Genomic DNA, 20,705 nt, shown 5'->3' on the forward strand with positions numbered 1-20,705 from the left:
TTGTTCAGTAGAATATTCAACAAAATGCAGGTTTCTTTATTCCACCTAATTCCAAAAAGATAAAAAAAAAAACATTATTCAACACTTCGCAAAAACTAGCTTTTTTATTTTTTTTGTAAAATTTATTTTAATTAATCAACGATGAACAAACTGCATTTGACATATTCTCCAGCGACAAAAACGACACGTTTTGGCTGATTGGTCGAACATTTTAACCCTCTACAACCCAACCCCGCCTTTAGACGGGCTTCGATATAAAAAATCGTCAAAAATCCATTTTTCAACCTATTTTTGATCTTTAAAAAGCATTTGAAAGAAGAACTCTTAAAATTTTAGAGAATTAATGGGTTGGAAGCTTTACTTGTTTTATGTGACTTTTCTAATGTTTTTAAAAATGTCATTTTTTAGAGGTTAACTTTGGCTGAATTTTTTAACTAACATTTTCTTTATTTTAAGTAAAAAGAAGTGTGCAGTAATTTTCTAGTGTCCCAGACTATGCCTCTACGCATTTTTTTACAATTTAAATGAAAATGGTGCCATTTTTTAGCAAAAAATGTGAAAACATGCAAAAAATTAAAACAGTTACTGAAAAAACATGAAAAAATTAGATAGGCAAAATGTAATGATAGGAGGTAGTAGAGTAGGCCAAATATTACCAAAAACAAACATCAACTAAACAAGATAAATGCAAATTAAAAAAATAAAAATGAAACAAGAAAAAACATAAAACAAGAGAAGTAAAGTTTTTCGTAGAACAAAAGTTGCTCAAAATGACCTCCTGAACAATGGAAAAATAAAAATTTTCGAAATAAAAAATTTGGCCAGTAGAGGGTTATATATTTTTTCGTTTTTCTATTGGTCCAGTCGTCAATCGCTGCTGGATATACAATGACAAATGTTTATCATAACTAAAACATGAGTTATTAATTTGTAATAAACCAAAATGGGTCGAAATTTCGCTACTTCTCACTCCGTTTCAACGTCAGGGAGAAATCGATATGGCAAAAGAAAAGTTCGATTTAAAATGTGTTTTCCATAGTAACTACCTGTAGAAAATTAAATTTCCAATCCGAATCTGTAATAACATTTAAGTTTTGGAATGGTTTTGATATCATACGACACATTTTACGAAAAAAAGTGCAAAATTTCGTTACGTTGCAACGCCGGAATGTGTTATTTAAATATTTTGAATATAAATCATGTGTTTTAATTCAATTGATTAGTAAAATAATGCATATTGAAATCATAATTGCTAACCATTTTGCAATGTATTGTATTTTTTCTTGAATTATATCAATAAATGTAAAAACTGCTTTTAATGAAATTTGGCCTGAACTTTATTAAAATACTAAAATTTTCCAATTGCTGAAATTGAGGAAAGCAAAAAAAATAAAAAAAAAATTTATTGCACTTATTTTAATGATTCTTGTTTTGATGAATTAGAGGATCAGGAAGTGCTTCGTTTTGGAGGTTTTTAAGCAAACAAGTTTTATAAAAACTCAATAAAATAAAATCAGCTGAATCAAAAATTCTTAACTTATTTTTATTAGGTCCTAAAAACAAATGTTAACATTGAGTGTATCCCTTTCACACCTTATTTAATTTCATTTATTTCACCGCCTCTATGTAAAAAAAAATGTCAATGTTCATTGGAGTAAGCGGGATACACTCAATGTTTAGATTTGATTGTAAGACCTAATAAAAAAATCTTGAATTCACCTTACGGTAATTCTTCAAAATTTTTCAATATTAATCCAAAACTTCTTTTTTCAAATAAATAATTTGTGTCTAGATCTACTGCTAACTTTTTAGACACTTTTCTGTTAATAATTTGGCTAAAAGAATACATTTTTACGTTTATTTTGAGCAGTTTTTAGAGTACCGTGAAAATGCCGTGAAATTTCAATGTTTTGTAATTGGCATGCCGCGTAATTTCGATTTTTTTTGTCGTGAAAAATCACTAGCCCTAGTGACTAGGGACAAAAGTTACCCCTTACGACAAAGTTTCAAGCAAATCAAAGAGGGTTCGGGACAACTGCTGTGTGAGTTGGCGAAGAATAACCCATCTTTTTTTTTTGACAAAACTACAACAATAAACATGTCTGGAAACTGGTTCATTCTGGGTAAAGGGATAGAACCGAAATATTTTCGAAAGTTTCAAATCATTCTCTATTTTTACAAATACAAAAAACTAATCAAACTCTCCGATTACAACGACACGCAAAGTGTTACTCTCGAAATTGGTTCTTACTCGAGGCCTCGTTAATTTGCAAAACATAAAAATAAAAAAAGGAACAACCCAGCTTCCGAAGACCGGGACGATGGCATAAGAGCATAACAACACTCTCGAGGCAATCGCTGACGACGACAATGTCTACAATATTCAGCTCCTCAGAACGACACAACGAGCCTTCTTAATTTTTGCACAGGGAAAACGCAAGGGCTGCTGGTTGTTGTTGTTGTTGTTGTTTGTGGTGGGTGTTCTGTTGAGTGCCTCCGAGAGTCTTGGCGCACACTATGAGATATCTTGAGACTTTACGAGGGGAAGTGTTTAAATTCATGAAAGGACTAATCCTCCTTTTAACGGTGATGAACACATTTTGATAGTAAAATATCTTTATTCCTCTACAAATCAATAAATTCAAATCAACATGAAAAAAATAATTTGAATTTTCGTTTTATGGAAACGCATAGTATCCATACATTTTGTTGAAGTTTTGTGTACAAATCGAATTATACAATGAGATTGTAGTTTTTTACTTTTATTTTATTAAAGTAAAATTACCAGCTTGAAATAGATACATTCGCCACAATAATTCATAGCACATGCCACGAGAGGCGTTTCACCGCAAATGACTTTCCGAGAAGAAAATTGCTGCTCAGACTGTGGCAATCTTCTTCCTCTTAAGGAGTGGGAGGGGGAGGCCATATTTTCCCTTTACCTTGTGGTAGAGAAGAAAACTGACGACCCTGCACGGCCCAGCAGGATGCTGTGAGTGTGTTTACTAGAGAGTAATTAAACTTTTCTTCCAAGTCCATCACCGCCACCACCCCATCCAGTGGAAAGTGGAGCCTTTTCTCACGAAGTGTGAGTGTGTAAGGATTAATCTTGCACTTGTTCCGTCATAAATTGTACAATTTCCCCGAGCGACGGACTTTTACTTGCCGTGGATTCGCGTTGTTGTTCTTGGATGGGACAAGTTTTGAAATAAGTTTTAAATATTATTTGGATAAGGCTTTCGAGTAGTTTGGGGGTCATTTCGTCGCCGTCGTGCTAACTTGTCGTTTTGTGCAGCTCACAATTCTCATCTTTTGACCTTCACAGATGCCCAAAATTCAATTTCAATCCTGAGAAATTCAATGAAAATTAAAAAAAACTCCGAAAATTTTTGTCACTTTTCATATGAAAGTAGTTTTAATCTTGTCATGCAATCTTGTCACTCCCTGAAAATTGATGTAAGTGCGACAAAGGGCAAAGGGATTTCAGGCCAGAACGCGTTTGACGCACGTACAAGTTAGACTACCGTAAACATTTGTAATGATTACCCGGGACTCCAGCAACCAAATTCATCCAAACTTCGGGACAATGCACAGAATGGTCAGCCAAACAAAACGTGTTTGTTATCGTTTACATTGCGTGCTTTCGTTTTTGTTTATTCATGGTCAAACTTAAAAACGCGTTTTTCTCGTAACGTTGAAATGGCTGGTGCTTCAAAATAGCACGACGACGTCGATTTGAAAATTCAGTTAGAATAAGAAAAGTTTAAAGAAAATTGTGTATATGCAAAAAATATAAAAATTTCTCAGATACATTTCAAAAAACTACTAAAAAAAACATGAAAGAGTAGAACGAAAAAAAGGTACACAGGTACGGTCATTTTGATCTAATATTTCAAGTTTACAATATAAGGTTTTTGGCAACTTTATGTTCACGAATTTTTGAAACCTTGTGTTTAGCCTAGAATATAACCTTTACTAACCCTTAAATAATTGTTGAAATTCCTCTTCTTATTTCTACCACGTGTTAAAAAAAACGAGGTATAAGTAAAAGTAAATCTTTCCCAGTTCCTGAGGGGAACACCCGTGAAGAGTATCGGGGCCGGCATTTACAAAGCGGATTCAGTGGCAGTTTTTCACTCAACTAATGTTAACATGTTAAGGTTAATGTTAACACTCCATAGGTCGCCTCCCTAAGGTGTCGTGATAAGGTCCAGTTTGTGACGATACACTACCTTCCCTTTACTAAGCAATCGAATCCAGAAGAGAAACGATCACCAGTTGTGTTGGTCTGAGCCGGGATTTGAACCCCGATCTACCGCTTACTAGGCGGAAGCGTTACCACTAGGCTACGTGGCTCGGCCAAAAAAAACGAGGTATAAGTGCGCACTAAAATTTTCATACATTTAGTATGAAAAATCTCAATCACATTTAGGGCGTTCAATTTTCCCGGGTTTTGAATTCCCCTGGAAATGGGAAAAATATATTTTAAATCCTGGGAATACCCAGGCTCCCGGGAAATTTTCTTAAACAGTCATTTAATATATATTTTTTATTATATTTGTTATGTTTTTCATGTAAAAACCATAGATTTAGCTAAGTAATATTAATCGGTGATAATCTGTACGCCAATCTCAACAAGGATAGCTTTTTTTGATGTCTCAAAAGATTTTTTTTTGTACTTTATAATGATTTGTATATTTAAATACATCACAATTTGATTCAAATTAAATAAGTTAGTCTCTTATAGATATTTATATTTTTTTATATGAAATGACTACAAAAAATTTAAAAAAATATTTCAAGTACTTCAAGACAACTTTGGACAATTTTCCACTAGGAGATGAAGTAAAAAAATAAGTTTGTAAATAATAAATATTTTATGTTTTTGAAATAAAATTTAAGAAAAAAAAAACGATGCAGGTGGTTATGTAACACATGACCAGTATGACAAAGAACTTTGAAAGAAGGTTGTTGAAATTTTCGATTAGTATGTCCGGTCCAAATTTCCCCATGATTCCCTTATATTTACACAAGACAACTCTTTTGAGATCAATTTCGTGGGCCTGAAACAGGCTGTTTGTTTTGAAAAAAAAAAAATGCCGAGAGGGAAATTCGTCACGTAACGTTTTCGCTTCGCGAAAATTTTGGATTGACACCACGTATAGAAACCTTAGGACAATGTTCTTTGTCAAAAATCTTCAAATTATTAGATATTTTCAGTAGAACTAATTTCATATAAAATGTGAAAACTTTTGATTCGTGCTTCGAATTCAGTTTAAAACACAATGTTATTCAATAATTTTATAAACAAATCTAGTTTTAACGAATTTCAGACAAAATTGTGATTTTTTAACAACGGGCTTTTTTTAACGGGCTGGCCGATATGTTTGCAGTGGACTGTATTTGGTTTTGTGTCGGATTTGCAGCGGGACCGCAGGAGGGAGGAAAACACCGTGAAACTTGGTTTTCTTTGTTTATTTCTCCTTTTATAAATAAAAATGTGTTGTTTTATGAGTAACTGTAAACAAATCTATTGTTTTGTTTTGATTAACGAATTAGCTAGTTGATATAGAAAAAAACTAACATGACAATCATCATTTTTTATTCATTTATATGTTTAGAGTAATTTTTGACACGTGTTCTTTGACCATTTTGGAAAAAAAGTGTTTAAAGGTCGGTTAGGTTTTTATGTTGTTTCAAGCCATAATTGTTATCAAAACATATTGTACGATCAGTACTTGCGAGCATTGCAATTATGCAATAGAAGAAGAATAGCCGTACTGCAGTTCGCCGACTCAGCAATGGCCTCGTCCATCATCGACAAACCTCTGGTATATCAGGGTTGCAAAATCCCGATTTACCTGGACAACAACGCTACGGAAGTTCGTGTGCTTGACCTACCCTTAGGCACAAGCAATGACGACGTAGTCAAAGTGATGAGTAAAAACGGCGAAATTTTGACCATCACCAACGACCGCTGGATTAACTTCTTCCCACGAATCCCAAATGGAGTTCGGACCCTGCGGATGTTGCCGAAACAGCCAACGCCGAAATCAATCACAGTAAACAATGCTGCTGCAACAGTGACGATTATAGGCAAAAAATCGCTTTGCAAACTCAAAGCAAAGAACAAAAAATGTGCGGATTCGAGTAAAAAGGTGAACCAAAAAAGCACTACACAACCGATTGAACCTGAGCCAAGCAGCAGCAGCAGCAGAAAAAGCAACAACAGTAAACCAGACCAAAATGCAATGCAAACAAGTGAAATTGCCGAAGAATCTAACGATGGATTCGAGACCGTGCTTTCTAAGCACACTCGCAAATCCCGGAAGCGCTTACAAGCATATTTGGACGCGGATTACGGCTTAACAACAAAACGAAGAGAGATCGCTGAAGAAGAAACAACAGATGAAGAAGATGAAGATGCCATACAAGCAAAATGTTATAGGAATAAGTGTTATGAGTTAACTGTTAAATCCTCGAAGGAAGAGGACGAAGAAAATTTGCCCGTAAATATTTGAAACTAAGACAGAAATCGTTAGAAAAAAGGCATGGTAACAATTATATAGCCAGACAAGTGATCTAAAACTCTGTAAACTTTCCTCTTCTACTATCCACCTTGAAGAGATGAATGCACAATGGTGTAAAATCTCTATAATAAAAAAAAAACAATTATTCTTGATGTCGGAGAAGTGATTAGAAATCGAAATTTTAATCCATAATTTTTCTATAAATTGAACTTTTTCGCTATAATTGGGAACCCCTAGGTCTATCGACGGCCGTTTCCAATGACCGTGAGAAGATGCCAGAAAATCCAGCTACCAGCTAAATCCACAATACACCATATTCTTTTTTTAAGTCACCTTTTTTAAACGATTCTCGATTTACGCAACTTTTTTTAAGTCATGACTTAAAATGAGAATGTCCATGACTTTAATTAAGAATATGACTTAAATTAAGAATCTTTGGGATTTCGTAATTTGTCGGAGAATTTTCATCATGTATCAATTGTTTTTGGTTTAGTTATGTTATTAAAAAATTTAGCATGGTTTTGGAACACCTGGGATGTTCTAGTCCATCCGAAACTTCCGGAAATTTTGTGCAGCTGGCTAACCGAAGAAACAAGTCCTCAGATCTTAACTCCAGGGAGTCCTTGGATGACCCAGGACATCCCAACACATCAGCAATGTAGTCTACCATACTCACTGAAGCTACGCGGGTATGTTCCGGGATCAAAAACCGTCGACCTTAGGCTTGTTACGGCGGTAGATCCTCAGATCTTAACTCCAGGGAGTCCTTGGATGACCCAGGACATTCCTACACATCAGAAAAGTAGTCTACCATACTCACTGAAGCTATGCGGATATGTTCCGGGGTCAAAATCCGTGGACCTTTTGCTTGTTACGGCGGTAGACCCACAGATCTTAACTCCAGGGAGTCCTTGGATGTCCCAGATCATCCCAATAAGTTGTTACAACAATGTACTGTAGCCTATCGCACTCACTGAAGCAGTCTGGGTAGGATCCGTTGTCAAAATTTTGAAGTTTCAACTTGTTTCTTCGGTTAGCCTGCTGCACAAAATTTCCGGAAGTTTCGGATGGACTAGAACATCCCAGGTGTTCCAAAACCATGCTTAAATGTTTTAATAACATTACTTAACAAAATAGATAAGTTCAGTGCTTCTGGGGACGCGCAGTCTTGTTTTTTCGCGATAATTTCGTCTCTTTTGTGTGGCTGTTTGTGTGCATGGGGTGATTGGTCAGTATAATTGAATAATGCCGTCATAAGTTCAGTGCTTCTGGGGACGCGCAGTCCTGTTTTTTCGCGATAATTTCGTCTCTTTTGTGTGGCTGTTTGTGTGCATGGGGTGATTGGTCAGTGTAATTGAATAATGCCGTCATAAGTTCAGTGCTTCTGGGGACGCGCAGTCCTATTTTTTCGCGATAATTTCGTCTCTTTTGTGTGGCTGTTTGTGTGCATGGGGTGATTGGTCAGTATAATTTAATGCCGTCATAAGTGCAGTGCTTCTGGGGACGCGCAGTCCTGTTTTTTTTCGCGATAATTTTCGTGTCTTGTGTGTGGCTGTTTGTGTGTTATGTTCCGTCAGTGCAAGCGGGTGGTTGTGTTTGTGTGCAAAGTGCCCTTTCTTCATCATCGCTGGTTGGAAGGCAATTTGACGGTTGAGCTCGTTAGTTTTATCGCGTAAAATAATATTTTGATTCATCAAGAACGTTGTGTGGTGTGCGAGTCTTTTTTTTGTGTTGAAAAGACCTTCCCATAGCTCCGTAGCTCGGAGGGCTCGACGTCGGTTGTTTGTGTGTTAAGCCCTCTCCATAGCATCGTAGCTCGAGAGGCAACGATAATCAATACCTCATCTAGCTAACAGAAAGAAGATCGGAAGGCACTTGATGGTTGAGTTCGTCGCGTCGTTTCCGTAATAAATTTATGAATTAAATGGTTATATGATTAAAAATCAGACTACGCTATCATTGCAGCATTGCGTTTAACACCTCATTCTATAAATAAACATTATTTGGCTTTATCTTTCCACAGCCGGCTGTCTAAGATTAAACCATTTCATTTAAAATTTAACAACAGTTAAACGGGAAATGTCTCATTCGCAGCATCCGATTGTTTGCCTTGAGAATAATATATAAAACCTTTCAACAAACACTATGATTTTGGGTCGCATCATCATCTTCTATGATGAATCCTGACCAAACACCCTATCCTACTAACAAGTTTTCAGGTTCCTGGCGCTCGTGGGGTGTAAGCACAGAGTAAATCAGCTGCCCTAGTAGCAACCTGCGCTAACTAACATTCCCGTCCCTTAAAATCGAGGTCTACAAACTGACATGGCGGGCGCCGTTGGTGGCCAATGACTGTTACCTATTCGCAACTGATCTAGCTTTAGCAATCATGGTGTTTTATCTTTTCAGCGCATTCATACATGCTGTTGATAAGGGAAACACCACTAGATCGTTGAAGCCTATAATCAGTAGTGCTGAAAGGATATTACGGTTCTGTTCAGCAACGGAGGGGCAACCATGGGTGATCTCTCATGCTCATGCTCATGCTTAATAACATTACTTAACAAAATACTATTGATACATTTAGAAAATTCTCCGACAAATTACGAAATTCCAAAGATTCTTAATTTAAGTCATATTCTCAATTTAAGTCATGGACATTCTTTTTTTAAACGATTCTCGAATAAACACCCCCATTTCGTTGTGTAAATCAAGAATATGGTGTATATTTATACAATGAAAAGTGAGCAAAAGCCCTCTGTTACTCATTATATCTTTTATTAGACCCACAACATGCATCAAAACATCAAATCTCGATTAAATTTTCAAAAGGTCCTATTTGCATAGGAAACCCATGAGGGATAGGTTGTTTTGAAAATTTAATCTAGAAATGGCAATTTTTATGTATAACAGCAATTCATTGATGAAAAAAATAGTCAGAATGGTTCAAAAGACAGATTTCATGGTTCTGTATAAAGGGTTATAAAGTAGTGTTTAACATATTGAAAACTTGTGAAAAATATTCGTCGGCTCTACTAGGGTGTTAAAATACCCTAGATTTTGAAAGATTTTTTAAAGATTTAAAAAAATGTTTGTTTGTTGACTGCTTGAAAACCATCTGTTGATAACAATTAGTGGAGAAGCATATAGTTCCATATGGCATTTCAGCTCTTTGGAGTTTAATTACAGTTTTTAAAAAGCGTTTTCAACTGAAATTAAGTAATAAATAGCGGAAGTTAGCAAGCAAGTTTCTGCCGCATGTTTCGCAAAAATAAGTTGAATGAGTGAAATTTGATGAACTTGATGGAAATAAGACCAAGTCTATAACCTGTCAAACATAAAACGAATGCAAACTCAGTAAACTGCTAGTTGAATAGCTCGCGCGTCAACGTTTCCCTTGCTGGCTGCCGGAGGCAATCGCGTCATCGTTGGTGAAACTTTCGAGCAGCAGCAGCCAGTCAGCCCGCCTGCCATCCAGCCAGTTCCGCTGGAGAGGACACTTGAGAAGCCATCAAGCCCCGACGCGAGTGGTGTGCGGAAAAAAGGTGTTTTCTTCCCGCTCAACCGGATAAACAGTTTTGCTAGGGCAAATGATGATGGGTTCTGTCCACCACTCTTGCTGTCCCGAACGAGGAGAAGTCGCAGACGAAGAAGGAGAAGTTCTGGTTGACGATGGTGTCCCACCGGAAAAATAGGGTTAAAGTTAACCTCTGCTGCTGCTGTTGGGATTGTAAATAGAGTCTACATTTGGGCATTTTGGGGGCAGAAAGTTTGTTGTCTAAACTGGGACGAAAAGTTCAAGTTGACATTGAGAGAAGGGAGGAGGGAGGTACTCTAAGGTGTCACATCCGACCAGAAAGGGAAAAAATTGGAGAAGCTGCCAAAAATTCTAAAAAGCATGATTAAAATTGCTCAAAGCATCCGAGGAATGGAACTTCAAGGAGTCTGACATTCCACGTCAAAAGAAGGAAGGTCGGTATGCAACCCGGTTTACGTGACGAGGAAATTATTGGATCTCGGCGGCACTTCCCATGGTTCCGCTCGCCAATTTAGGTATCAACACGCCAAGCAGTGACATAATCTCATCCCGTTTGAAGTTTGACTCGCGTTGGCAGCGTTCCAGAAAAGCGTCAAGAAGATTTATAATGAGAAATATGCTAAACAGCAGCAGCAGCAGCAGTAGCAGGTTCCGAAGAGACCCCGTGGCGCCACTGCTGCTGCTGCCAACACGAAGTATGGCCGGAATGTGCAACAAAAGTTGGAGTCGGGACAAGAATTTTAAGTTGCCTCGAGCAATTTCCCTGACGTGAACGTCTCAGCTCAGGAGATGGCTCGGAACGCGAATAAAACACAAGCATTGGAATCGGAGACATTTTGGAGATCAAACAAAATAAGTTTATGAAATAGCTGAATTTTCCAGTGTCTAACTTAACTTTTATTTGATGGTTAAAATGATGGCTATATTTTGAAGTATCTGTTTAACTCCTCTTAAATAAACCGGCTCCGTGGCTTAATGGTTATGGCTTCTGCCTCACAAGCAGAAGGTTCAGGGATCAAATCCCGGTCGGTACCTTTGTAATTTGGAATCAGGAATTTGAAATTTGAATATGAACAAAAAACGAAAATGAATCAGGTGGGATTCGAACTCACGCCTTTGGATTGGTGGTCTGGGACGCTCAGAAGGTTTACACTATAGCAGTGAAATGATCCGTAGTGTTGAAACATGTTATCTTCTCATATTAAATACGCGCTGATCCCTGATTTGCCTGACGGGATTGGAAGTCTAAATATAGATCGAGTTTCCTTCAGATGCTTGCTTCTATGTTTAGGCGGGGCCGAACAATGCCCATCGACCTCGGAATTGGACCGCAAGGAGCTCTGTCATTCTGAAATGGGTCGTTGGAAGCAGCGCGAGGGCTATCACCACCTAATACCCGGGACTTTGATAAGTTGTATCAGCATTCGGCATATACATTAGGGTGGGTCATTTTTTTCGAAATTGCTCGGATCCGGCTGAAATAAAGTCCATATTGTAGAGGGTACCCATAGGGACTATCATACCAAATTTGAGCTCATTTGGTTGAAAACTGGCTTGTCGCTCGAGGGTTAAAGTTTACATGGAAATTACTATGGAAAACGCGTGCTTTAGCTTCAAACGATCCTACAAGCTAAGCGACAAACTTTATTCCACACTTACACTAGGTAGCCGTGTCGGGGGTGGTCCAAGGAACATTTTTCTCTAAGGGTTCATGGTCATCCGTTCAACCCTGAGCTTGCGCAAAGCCGAAACATCCGGCGACGCCGGAATTCTTCGAAATCTCAGTTTTAACGGTCAACGCATGCTACAAACTATGACAGAAGCATCGTTTGATTGAATGGAAAACGCGACGCCAAACGTCAACTCACTTTTTTAAGGCAAAAAAAAAGGTTCATCATTGTGGTGTTTACTTTTTGTATTAAATAACAAATTATTCATAATTGTTTTCATGCTTATTTCTATAGAGAATTATTCGAGTTAAGGTATGCAAGAAACATAATTGAATAAAAAAAAAACCCTTTCATGTGGTAGGACATCGTGCACGGAAACAGTTAATCGTCCCACATGGCCAGCGGAATCGACGGCGAGGGGTTCACCGGAGTAGTCATCGTTCGTTTGGCCTGAATCACCGGAGGGCCCCCCATCTTCTACGACCCGATCCATGTTCGCTTGTCGTGGCTGACCCGCTTCTCGCCCTCCTCGCGTGCAGATTTCTCCAGAAGATCCTGGCAGTTGAGATTTTTCTCCGGTTCCCAGGTGTTTTCGGAATCCTCGCAACGCTTCCACTTGATCTGAAACTGGACCTTTTAGCGCCGGGTTTTCTTCGCAACGACCCGCTCTACGACGAACTCGGGTTTGGAGGCCATGATTATTTTCAACTTACCTATTGAAAACCATTTTATTTTTCAAGAAAAAAACACTTTGTTGGAAAAGCGCAAACCAAAAGGCAAACCCTCACATTAGCTTCCAAAGGGTGAGTTGACGTTTGGCGTCGCGTTTTCCATTCAATCAAACGATGCTTCTGTCATAGTTTGTAGCATGCGTTGACCGTTAAAACTGAGATTTCGAAGAATTCCGGCGTCGCCGGATGTTTCGGCTTTGCGCAAGCTCAGGGTTGAACGGATGACCATGAACCCTTAGAGAAAAATGTTCCTTGGACCACCCCCGACACGGCTATCTAGTGTAAGTGTGGACTAAAGTTTGTCGCTTAGCTTGTAGGAGCGTTTGAAGCTAAAGCACGCGTTTTCCATAGTAATTTCCATGTAAACTTTAACACCCGAGCGACAAGCCAGTTTTCAACCAAATGAGCTCAAATTTGGTATGAGAGTCCCTATGGGTACCCTCTACAATATGGACTTTATTTCAGCCGGATCCGAGCACTTTCGAAAAAAATGACCCACCCTAATATACATAGTCTGATACAAACTATACTTTCCCATAATATCGCTACCGGTTAGCGGGTATTGGATTGGACCACACACACACACATCTGTTTAACTCCTCTTAAATAAATTATCATACCAATAGTTCTAAAAATATTTCTGAAGGGACTTGTCTGATCTTTTAGGCAGCGTTCTTTTATTACGTAACGCAAAAATTTGGATTTTGCCCCCCCCCCCCCAAACAATTTTTTAAAAAATTGTATGGAGCGCGACACGGCCTCAGACCCCCTCCTTCTCCTACCAACTGCGTTACATAATAAAAGAACGCTCCCGTATCGTGATTTCTAAATATGCTTATAAATTTTAACAGAACTGTTCAAATGCTCCAAGAACAGCAACATTTTTTTTCGTGAAAGAATTCCACTCTGTTGATTTCTCCTGATCCAAAAAAAAAAGATTTTTAAAAGCGTTTCTTATTTCCCACGCAGTCGGAAAATGCTGGAAAAGTTCAAATTTTGTAAGTGTCATGAGATCAGGATTTTTTAAATCCTGATCACCTAGATTAGCTGTTATAATATCACCAAATAATATAGATTTGTTCGCAAAACTAGAGCTTTCAAATTGCCCGGGTTTTGAATTTCCCGGGAAACGGGAAAAATATTTTTGGAATCCCAGGATTTTTCTTGAAACAGTCATAAAATCTCTGTTTCCAACGATTATGTGTTATGTGTTTCAAGCTTAAAATCATAGAATTAGCTGAATCATATTAATTGGTGATAATTAGGGTTAGTGAATTTTCACGATTTCGCGGACAGCGTTGAAATCGTGAAATTTTTCATTTTTCGCGAAATACCGAGAATTTCATGGATTTTTTGAATTCAATGCATAAAAATAACAAACCTAAAAAAAATATGTTATACACAAAGTTTAAAATATAATTGATTAGTATTCAATTAAAAAAAAAAAACAAAGGATATTAACTTTTTGAACTCTTCAGTTGAACACTAAGATTTGAAGAGAACACATTAAAATAGATTTTTCACAACATTTATAAGAAATGAATGCTATTAATTAATAATTTAAGTAAAAAAAAAAACAAAGTTCAGCATCGGAAAGTATCATTGCATTTTTTGCAATCCCGAATATACGCCATTTGAATGGAATTTTTCAAAAACATCCATGTGTTAAATAATTTCACTGTTAAAATTTAAAAATAAAACTTAAAATGTTACTTATCAGTGCTGAAAAGTTCAACTTCCACAAAAAAAAACATTTGCAAAAAAAAAAATTATTTTACAAATTAATCTTTAAGTTACTACCGCCAACTAGGAAAATACTGGAATACAGTCTTAATAGGTAAGGATATTTTAGAGCAATAAATTTGGAAATCAGTGATCTGTGATTTTTTTTGTTCTGTTCCTGTTCTAATAAAAGTCATTCAAAACATCATGCAATAAATGGCTAATTTGCCCCAAATGCCGGTGTTTTATGAAAAATAATTTGTTTTGATTTTTTTTCCAAATTTCAAATCATAAATATACGTAGAAATATCAATCTTTTTAAAATATATAAAATCATATAGGAAATTTTGCATTTTGCAGATCGGTAAATAAAATTTTAACAGTTTTCCCTAATAAACTAAATTAACAATGATATATCGTTAGCTATGTGTTATCTTGTGACATAGACCATTTGGTACTATTCGAGAAAATCGATTTTTAAAGTATGATGATAAATATTTTCAAAACTATGAATGGTAGAGACAAACTTTTTGAAGCAATCGGTTCGTATACTATCGCTTAACAAACGCTCCATGTTTCAACTAATTTGGTTACACCAGTTAAAAGATACAGTAAATTATGTAATCAAAAATCTGAAAAGCACGTGTCACAAGTGTGATTCGAAAGTAAAATTGTACTACGTGTCACAAGTGTGCACAGAATTTCCATACAAACTAAAATAGACTTAAATCAATAGTTTAACCGACTTAATCAGTATATTTTCAAAAGTTAAAGATTGTGTTGCCTTCAGAAAATGTGTATCAACATAAATTTGTGAAAACAAGAAAAAAAATCCAAATTTTCCAACAACATGTATGACGTGTCACAAGTGTGCACGATCATTTTGATGATAAATTGGTCTATGTCACAAGTGTGTATTGCGATATCCGGGAAACGGAAGCGAGTTTCCAAAATCGGGTTAAAGCATCTTGTAATGTTTGTTAAGTATAGCAAAACGTCATCATTAACTCATTTTTGACCAAAATGGTCTATGTCACAAGATAGCACACAGCTGACGATATGCCGAATACAAATTATAAAGTATTCAACTGTTCATCTATTTCCACAACCAAATCTGGATTTCCAGACCAAAATTTGTTTTTTTTTAATTTCGGGAATTCCCGGAAAAAAATATAAAAAATCCCGGGATTCGGGACTTCTTGGTTTTGGAAAAATCCCGTGAATTTTGTCCCGAGAATTCCCGGGATGGACGCACTACGCAAAACAACTCAATTTGCTACCAAAAAATATCACAATTAAATCAAATACTAAGACATGGTTTAGGGGCCCATAGATCGAGTATTATACAAATTGAAGTTTCGATAAGTAGTTCAAAAGTTGTGTTTTAAAATATGTTCACTACAGTCCAGACTCGATTATCCGAAGCCTCGATTATTCGATGGTTTGTATGGGACTTCGGATAATCGAATCACGAAAAAAAGTATTTTTTTTCGTTATATTTATTTTTTGTTTTAAACATCATCGAGTTTTGCGACCCTATTTTATTCAAATAGTTGATTGCCTATTAAATAATATTTTTTTCAATATTTCGTCACCGCCATATTGGCCGCCATCTTGATTTTACAATTTTTTTAATCACTTTAGCATATTTCAGAGGTCATCTTTAGCTATATTCAAAAATTAAACAACGAATTTTATTTTCGTGATTCGATAATCCGAAGTGAAATTTTTCAGAGGCCTTCGGAAAATCGAGTCTAGACTGTAATATATCTGGATCCTAGATAAATGTCCAGAAATTGGATTCAAATACCATCATGTTACACTTCGTTGGATAGGTATATAGACCTTTCCAAAAAGTACAAAACATTAAAGATCTGGAAACCCTGTCTAAAGTTATGACCACTCCAGTGAATTTTATATACTTTTTTTAGGCCGGATCTCACTTCAATGTATGTAAACTATGTCCGGATCTATCATCCGACTCATCATTGGTTAGGTAATCGAAAGACCTTTTTAACGAGTCCAAAACATTGAATATCTGGCAACCCTGACTTCAAGTTATAACCACTATGACCACGATGAATATGAAATTTAATTTTTTTCCCATACATTTTTTCGTTGATTTTTCCCATGCAAACTTCAACGATAAAACACGACCCCTAATCCTTAACCGATTTGGCTCAAAATTGGCTCAGTTACTTATTGTTACCTGAAGAATCTAGCCATATTTTCAAAATTTTCATTTTTTCTTGTCACCCCAATGATCATGTTATTTACCCTAAAAATTTAACATCTGGTGCCTTTTTACTTGAAATTGTTTCATGAAATCACAACTCAAACCTTTCAAATATTTGAAGCTAGTTTTGAAACATGTTTGCATTCTCTGAGCACCTTTCATTCGATCAAAGTTGTTTCGTTAAATTTTCGTTAAGAAAGTTACATTTTTTTTCCCAGAACGCTGGATTCTAAAGTTGTGTATAAAAAGTTGAGTTTTTGAATGAATTCAGATGTAAGATAAATGGCTGGAAATCCAGTAAAATATTACCATGTTATATATCGTTTGATATGTTTTCGAAAGTCTTCCCAAACGAGAACATAGAAGATCTGGCAACCCTGTCTCAAGTTATACTCATTTAAGCAATATTGCTGTATTTTTTTGAAATTTTCTTTTGGTTTCAGAGGATCCGTACCGAAAACCAAGATTGATGTCAGATGTCAATTATTTCTGGAATTTGTGTATGATCAACAACACAACCGCATCAACTACATAAATGGATTAAATTAGTTATTAATTTTAAAATAACGTATTTTTTGAGACTAGTATCGTAAAAAATTGTTTCGCATTTCCAAATGCTTTAACAACTCAAACGTTAAACAAGTTTTACTTTTTCTATGTGCCAATTTCACTGCATTACGGCAAACTGCACGCGCACTACAACTCATTCCACATTTCCATAGGAAAATTCACACTTGTTTCGCAGTGGCACAATCCTGCAGCGCTGAAAAGTTCATCTTTCCGGCATTCTTTTCAAGGCACGGTAAAACTGCGTTAACCTCAAGTGGTGGTGCCGTGCACATAGCAGAGATTTCGACGCTGACGTGCTAACTTGTCGCACGCGCCATTTTGGCAAGATCCTTTTTACAAGAGCACGCAATAACAGACACGTTTTGTTCGGCTGACCGTTCTGAACATTGTCGCAAAGTTTGGTTGAATTTGGTTTCTGGAGTCCCGAGTTACATTTACGGTAGTCGGGCCGGTACGTATGTCAACCGCGTTCTGAACTGAAATCCCTTTGGCCAGTTGTCGCACTTACACAGATTGAAACTTCTTTCATATAAAGTGTGACAACAAAAAGTGAAAGTCAAAAAGTGAGGCATTGCGTTAGTTAGCACGACAGCGACGATTTTAAACAAAAAGGCGAAAAGGAAATACACAGAGAAAAGGGGATGAACAAAAGTGCATTGTGATGCCTGCCTTATGGCTCCCGCACAGCAGCATTGCCTTCGCTTTTTCATTGAAATTTAAATGAGATTGGGACTCGAGTTGATGCCTCAAGACTGCCGCAGCTGATATGAGGGTGTGGTGGTGGTGCACTGCAAGTGCAGTGGCTTTTGTAGTGCGAGATTCTTTGTCGGAGAAATTACCTCCATCAACGTACACAATGATGATTATACACAATAGAGGGATATCACGTTACACAGGGCATGATTTGTTGGGATATGTTTGTGCATTCTGACGTTTAAATGTTTGATGTAGTGGTGCATTAAGTAATTGGTTTAAGTGCTTGATCATAATACTAATTGACTCATCGAATGTATGTAAATGTATTGTATTGAATTAAACTTTAGCTCAAAAGATATTGAGCTCTTTATTTGTGTATATTTAGTTTAACTATGAACAAATACATATGAATTCCGTTTACGATTTCAGTGAGGAAATGGTAACCTCGCTGAAATGTGTTGTCTTCTGCGGAAAGCGCGCGTCAAGTGTGCATACTGCAGTGAAAACTGCACGGCGTATTTCCGTGGCTGTGCCTCGCGGAAGAAGTATCTCGAAAAGCAGGCCAAGAACCAAGTTTCGATTTGTAAATAGGCGTGCTCGTCTTCTCGAGGATCAACACCTATCTTAATTGCTGGGCAGTTCACTGATTTCTGATGCAGAACTTTACGTTAATGGCTTAGTCCAGGCATAATCACGAGCAAGATTACCACAATCATTAATTCGGTACGTCGACAACTTTCCTGGAAACCATACTCTTCGATAGCAAAACAAGTAGAAGAACCGGCCCGTATAGCGCAATCCATTCGGCAAAAAAAAAACTTACCCACGTAACCGGTGAACAGTCCCAGCAGTGGCACCAGCACCACCGCCGCCAGGTAACATTTGTTGGCCATCTTGTTCCGAAGGTGACGACCACGTCAGCCTCACAGCGACTGGAAGTGGACGATGGCGGTGCTCTTTGCACGCCTACTAACTTTAGGGATCCCGTACGTACGCCAACGCCAACACAAACTTTCTAATGACTCCCGCTGCCAGGCGCGCTCAAGTTGAAGAGTTGACTCTTGTTTCACTCACTTCAGCTGCTGCGCAAACTTTGATATTACAACACAAAACGGCCTATCTAACTATGCGGGGCTTATTCCTATGTACACCGCAGACGGAAATTCACTGCTCGAGCACTGCTTCGGGGGGAATTATATACATACATACGCACACCATCTACGAGGACACCTTCCTCCACCCCTTCTCCCCTTCTGACTTGAATTACACTACTCGACAAAACAAAACTTGTGTCAAGGGATTGACGATATCTCATCGGTTCCTCAGAGAAAAGGCATCCCCGAATCCGATGCAATCGACAGAATTTGATTTTATGTCCACGCGGACTGACGAGAAACTGGTAAATTTTTTAACATAAAAAAATCGAACAATTTAAAAAAAACTTGCGTCTCCTCCCAACTATATGAGCCATCTACAAAAATATGGAGGCGCCTGGTGCATAGCCATTTCCTTTAAGCACAACGGAAACAACCAATACAAATGTATAAAAAAGTTGTCAAGTTCGGGGGGTCCACAGCTAGCATTTTTTGTACGATTATAAAAATAAATATTAAAAGTTTAAAATTTAAATATTTGAAAAACATTTTTTTTAAATATATTTGTTTACTAAAATTTTATGTTTCTCAAAGGTCTATGGGTACTTCGGGATGTCCATGGTAATCCAAGGACTCCCTAGAGTTAAGATCTATGAGTCTACCGCCGTAACAAGCAAGAGGTCGTCGGATTTTGACCCCGGATTATGTGCGTATAGCATCAGTGGATATGGTAGACTACTATATGAATGTAATGGGATGTACATGGTCATCCAAGGACTCCCTGGAGTTAAGATCTACGAGTCTACCGCCGTAACAAGCAAGAGGTCGTCGGATTTTGACCCCGGATCATGTGCGTATAGCACCAGTGGATATGGTAGACTACTATATGAATGTAATGGGATGTCCATGGTAATCCAAGGACTCCCTGGAGTTAAGATCTATGAGTCTACCGCCGTAACAAGCAAGAGGTCGTCGGATTTTGACCCCGGATCATGTGCGTATAGCATCAGTGGATATGGTAGACTACTATATGAATGTAATGGGATGTACATGGTCATCCAAGGACTCCCTGGAGTTAAGATCTACGAGTCTACCGCCGTAACAAGCAAGAGGTCGTCGGATTTTGACCCCGGATCATGTGAGTATAGCATCAGTGGATATGGTAGACTACTATATGAATGTAATGGGATGTACATGGTCATCCAAGGACTCCCTGGAGTTAAGATCTATGAGTCTACCACCGTAACAAGCAAGAGGTCGTCGGATTTTGACCCCGGATCATGTGCGTATAGCACCAGTGGATATGGTAGACTACTATATGAATGTAATGGGATGTCCATGGTCATCCAAGGACTCCCTGGAGTTAAGATCTATGAGTCTACCGCCGTAACAAGCAAGAGGTCGTCGGATTTGGACCCCGGATCATGTGCGTATAGCATCAGTGGATATGGTAGACTACTATATGAATGTAATGGGATGTACATGGTCATCCAAGGACTCCCTGGAGTTAAGATCTATGAGTCTACCGCCGTAACAAGCAAGAGGTCGTCGGATTTTGACCCCGAGTCATGTGCGTATAGCATCAGTGGATATGGTAGACTACTATATGAATGTAATGGGATGTACATGGTCATCCAAGGACTCCCTGGTGTTAAGATCTACGAGTCTACTGCCGTAACAAGCAAGAGGTCGTCGGATTTTGACCCCGGATCATGTGCGTATAGCACCAGTGGATATGGTAGACTACTATATGAATGTAATGGGATGTACATGGTCATCCAAGGACTCCCTGGAGTTAAGATCTACAATCGATGTAAAGTTATCGAAATATTTAAGTTTGAACGATGAACAAAAGTCCTTGCTTACCACTTTAGCCAAACGGCGACCTCTTTTTTGTTACGGCGGTAGACTCGTAGAT

General features: G+C 37.7%; 1 protein-coding gene across 2 annotated transcripts in view; it reads right to left on the minus strand.

Annotated features, from left to right (window-relative positions):
- The window catches only part of LOC120422595 (integral membrane protein DGCR2/IDD-like), a 195,317-nt gene that overhangs the window by 132,347 nt on the left and 42,265 nt on the right, over nucleotides 1–20,705 (minus strand). Inside the window, exon 3 of one of the 2 annotated variants that reach the window (XM_052711233.1) lies at nucleotides 18,517–18,871. In XM_052711233.1, coding sequence (XP_052567193.1) covers nucleotides 18,517–18,586 — 70 coding nt within the window. In that variant the 5' untranslated portion in view covers nucleotides 18,587–18,871. Of the gene's footprint in view, nucleotides 1–18,516; nucleotides 18,962–20,705 lie in introns of those variants that run through there. The other variant, XM_039586089.2, reaches the window with a different exon arrangement.

The sequence above is a fragment of the Culex pipiens genome, chromosome 3, assembly GCF_016801865.2.
Source record: "Culex pipiens pallens isolate TS chromosome 3, TS_CPP_V2, whole genome shotgun sequence".
In the NCBI taxonomy this organism is placed as follows: Eukaryota; Metazoa; Arthropoda; class Insecta; order Diptera; family Culicidae; genus Culex; species Culex pipiens.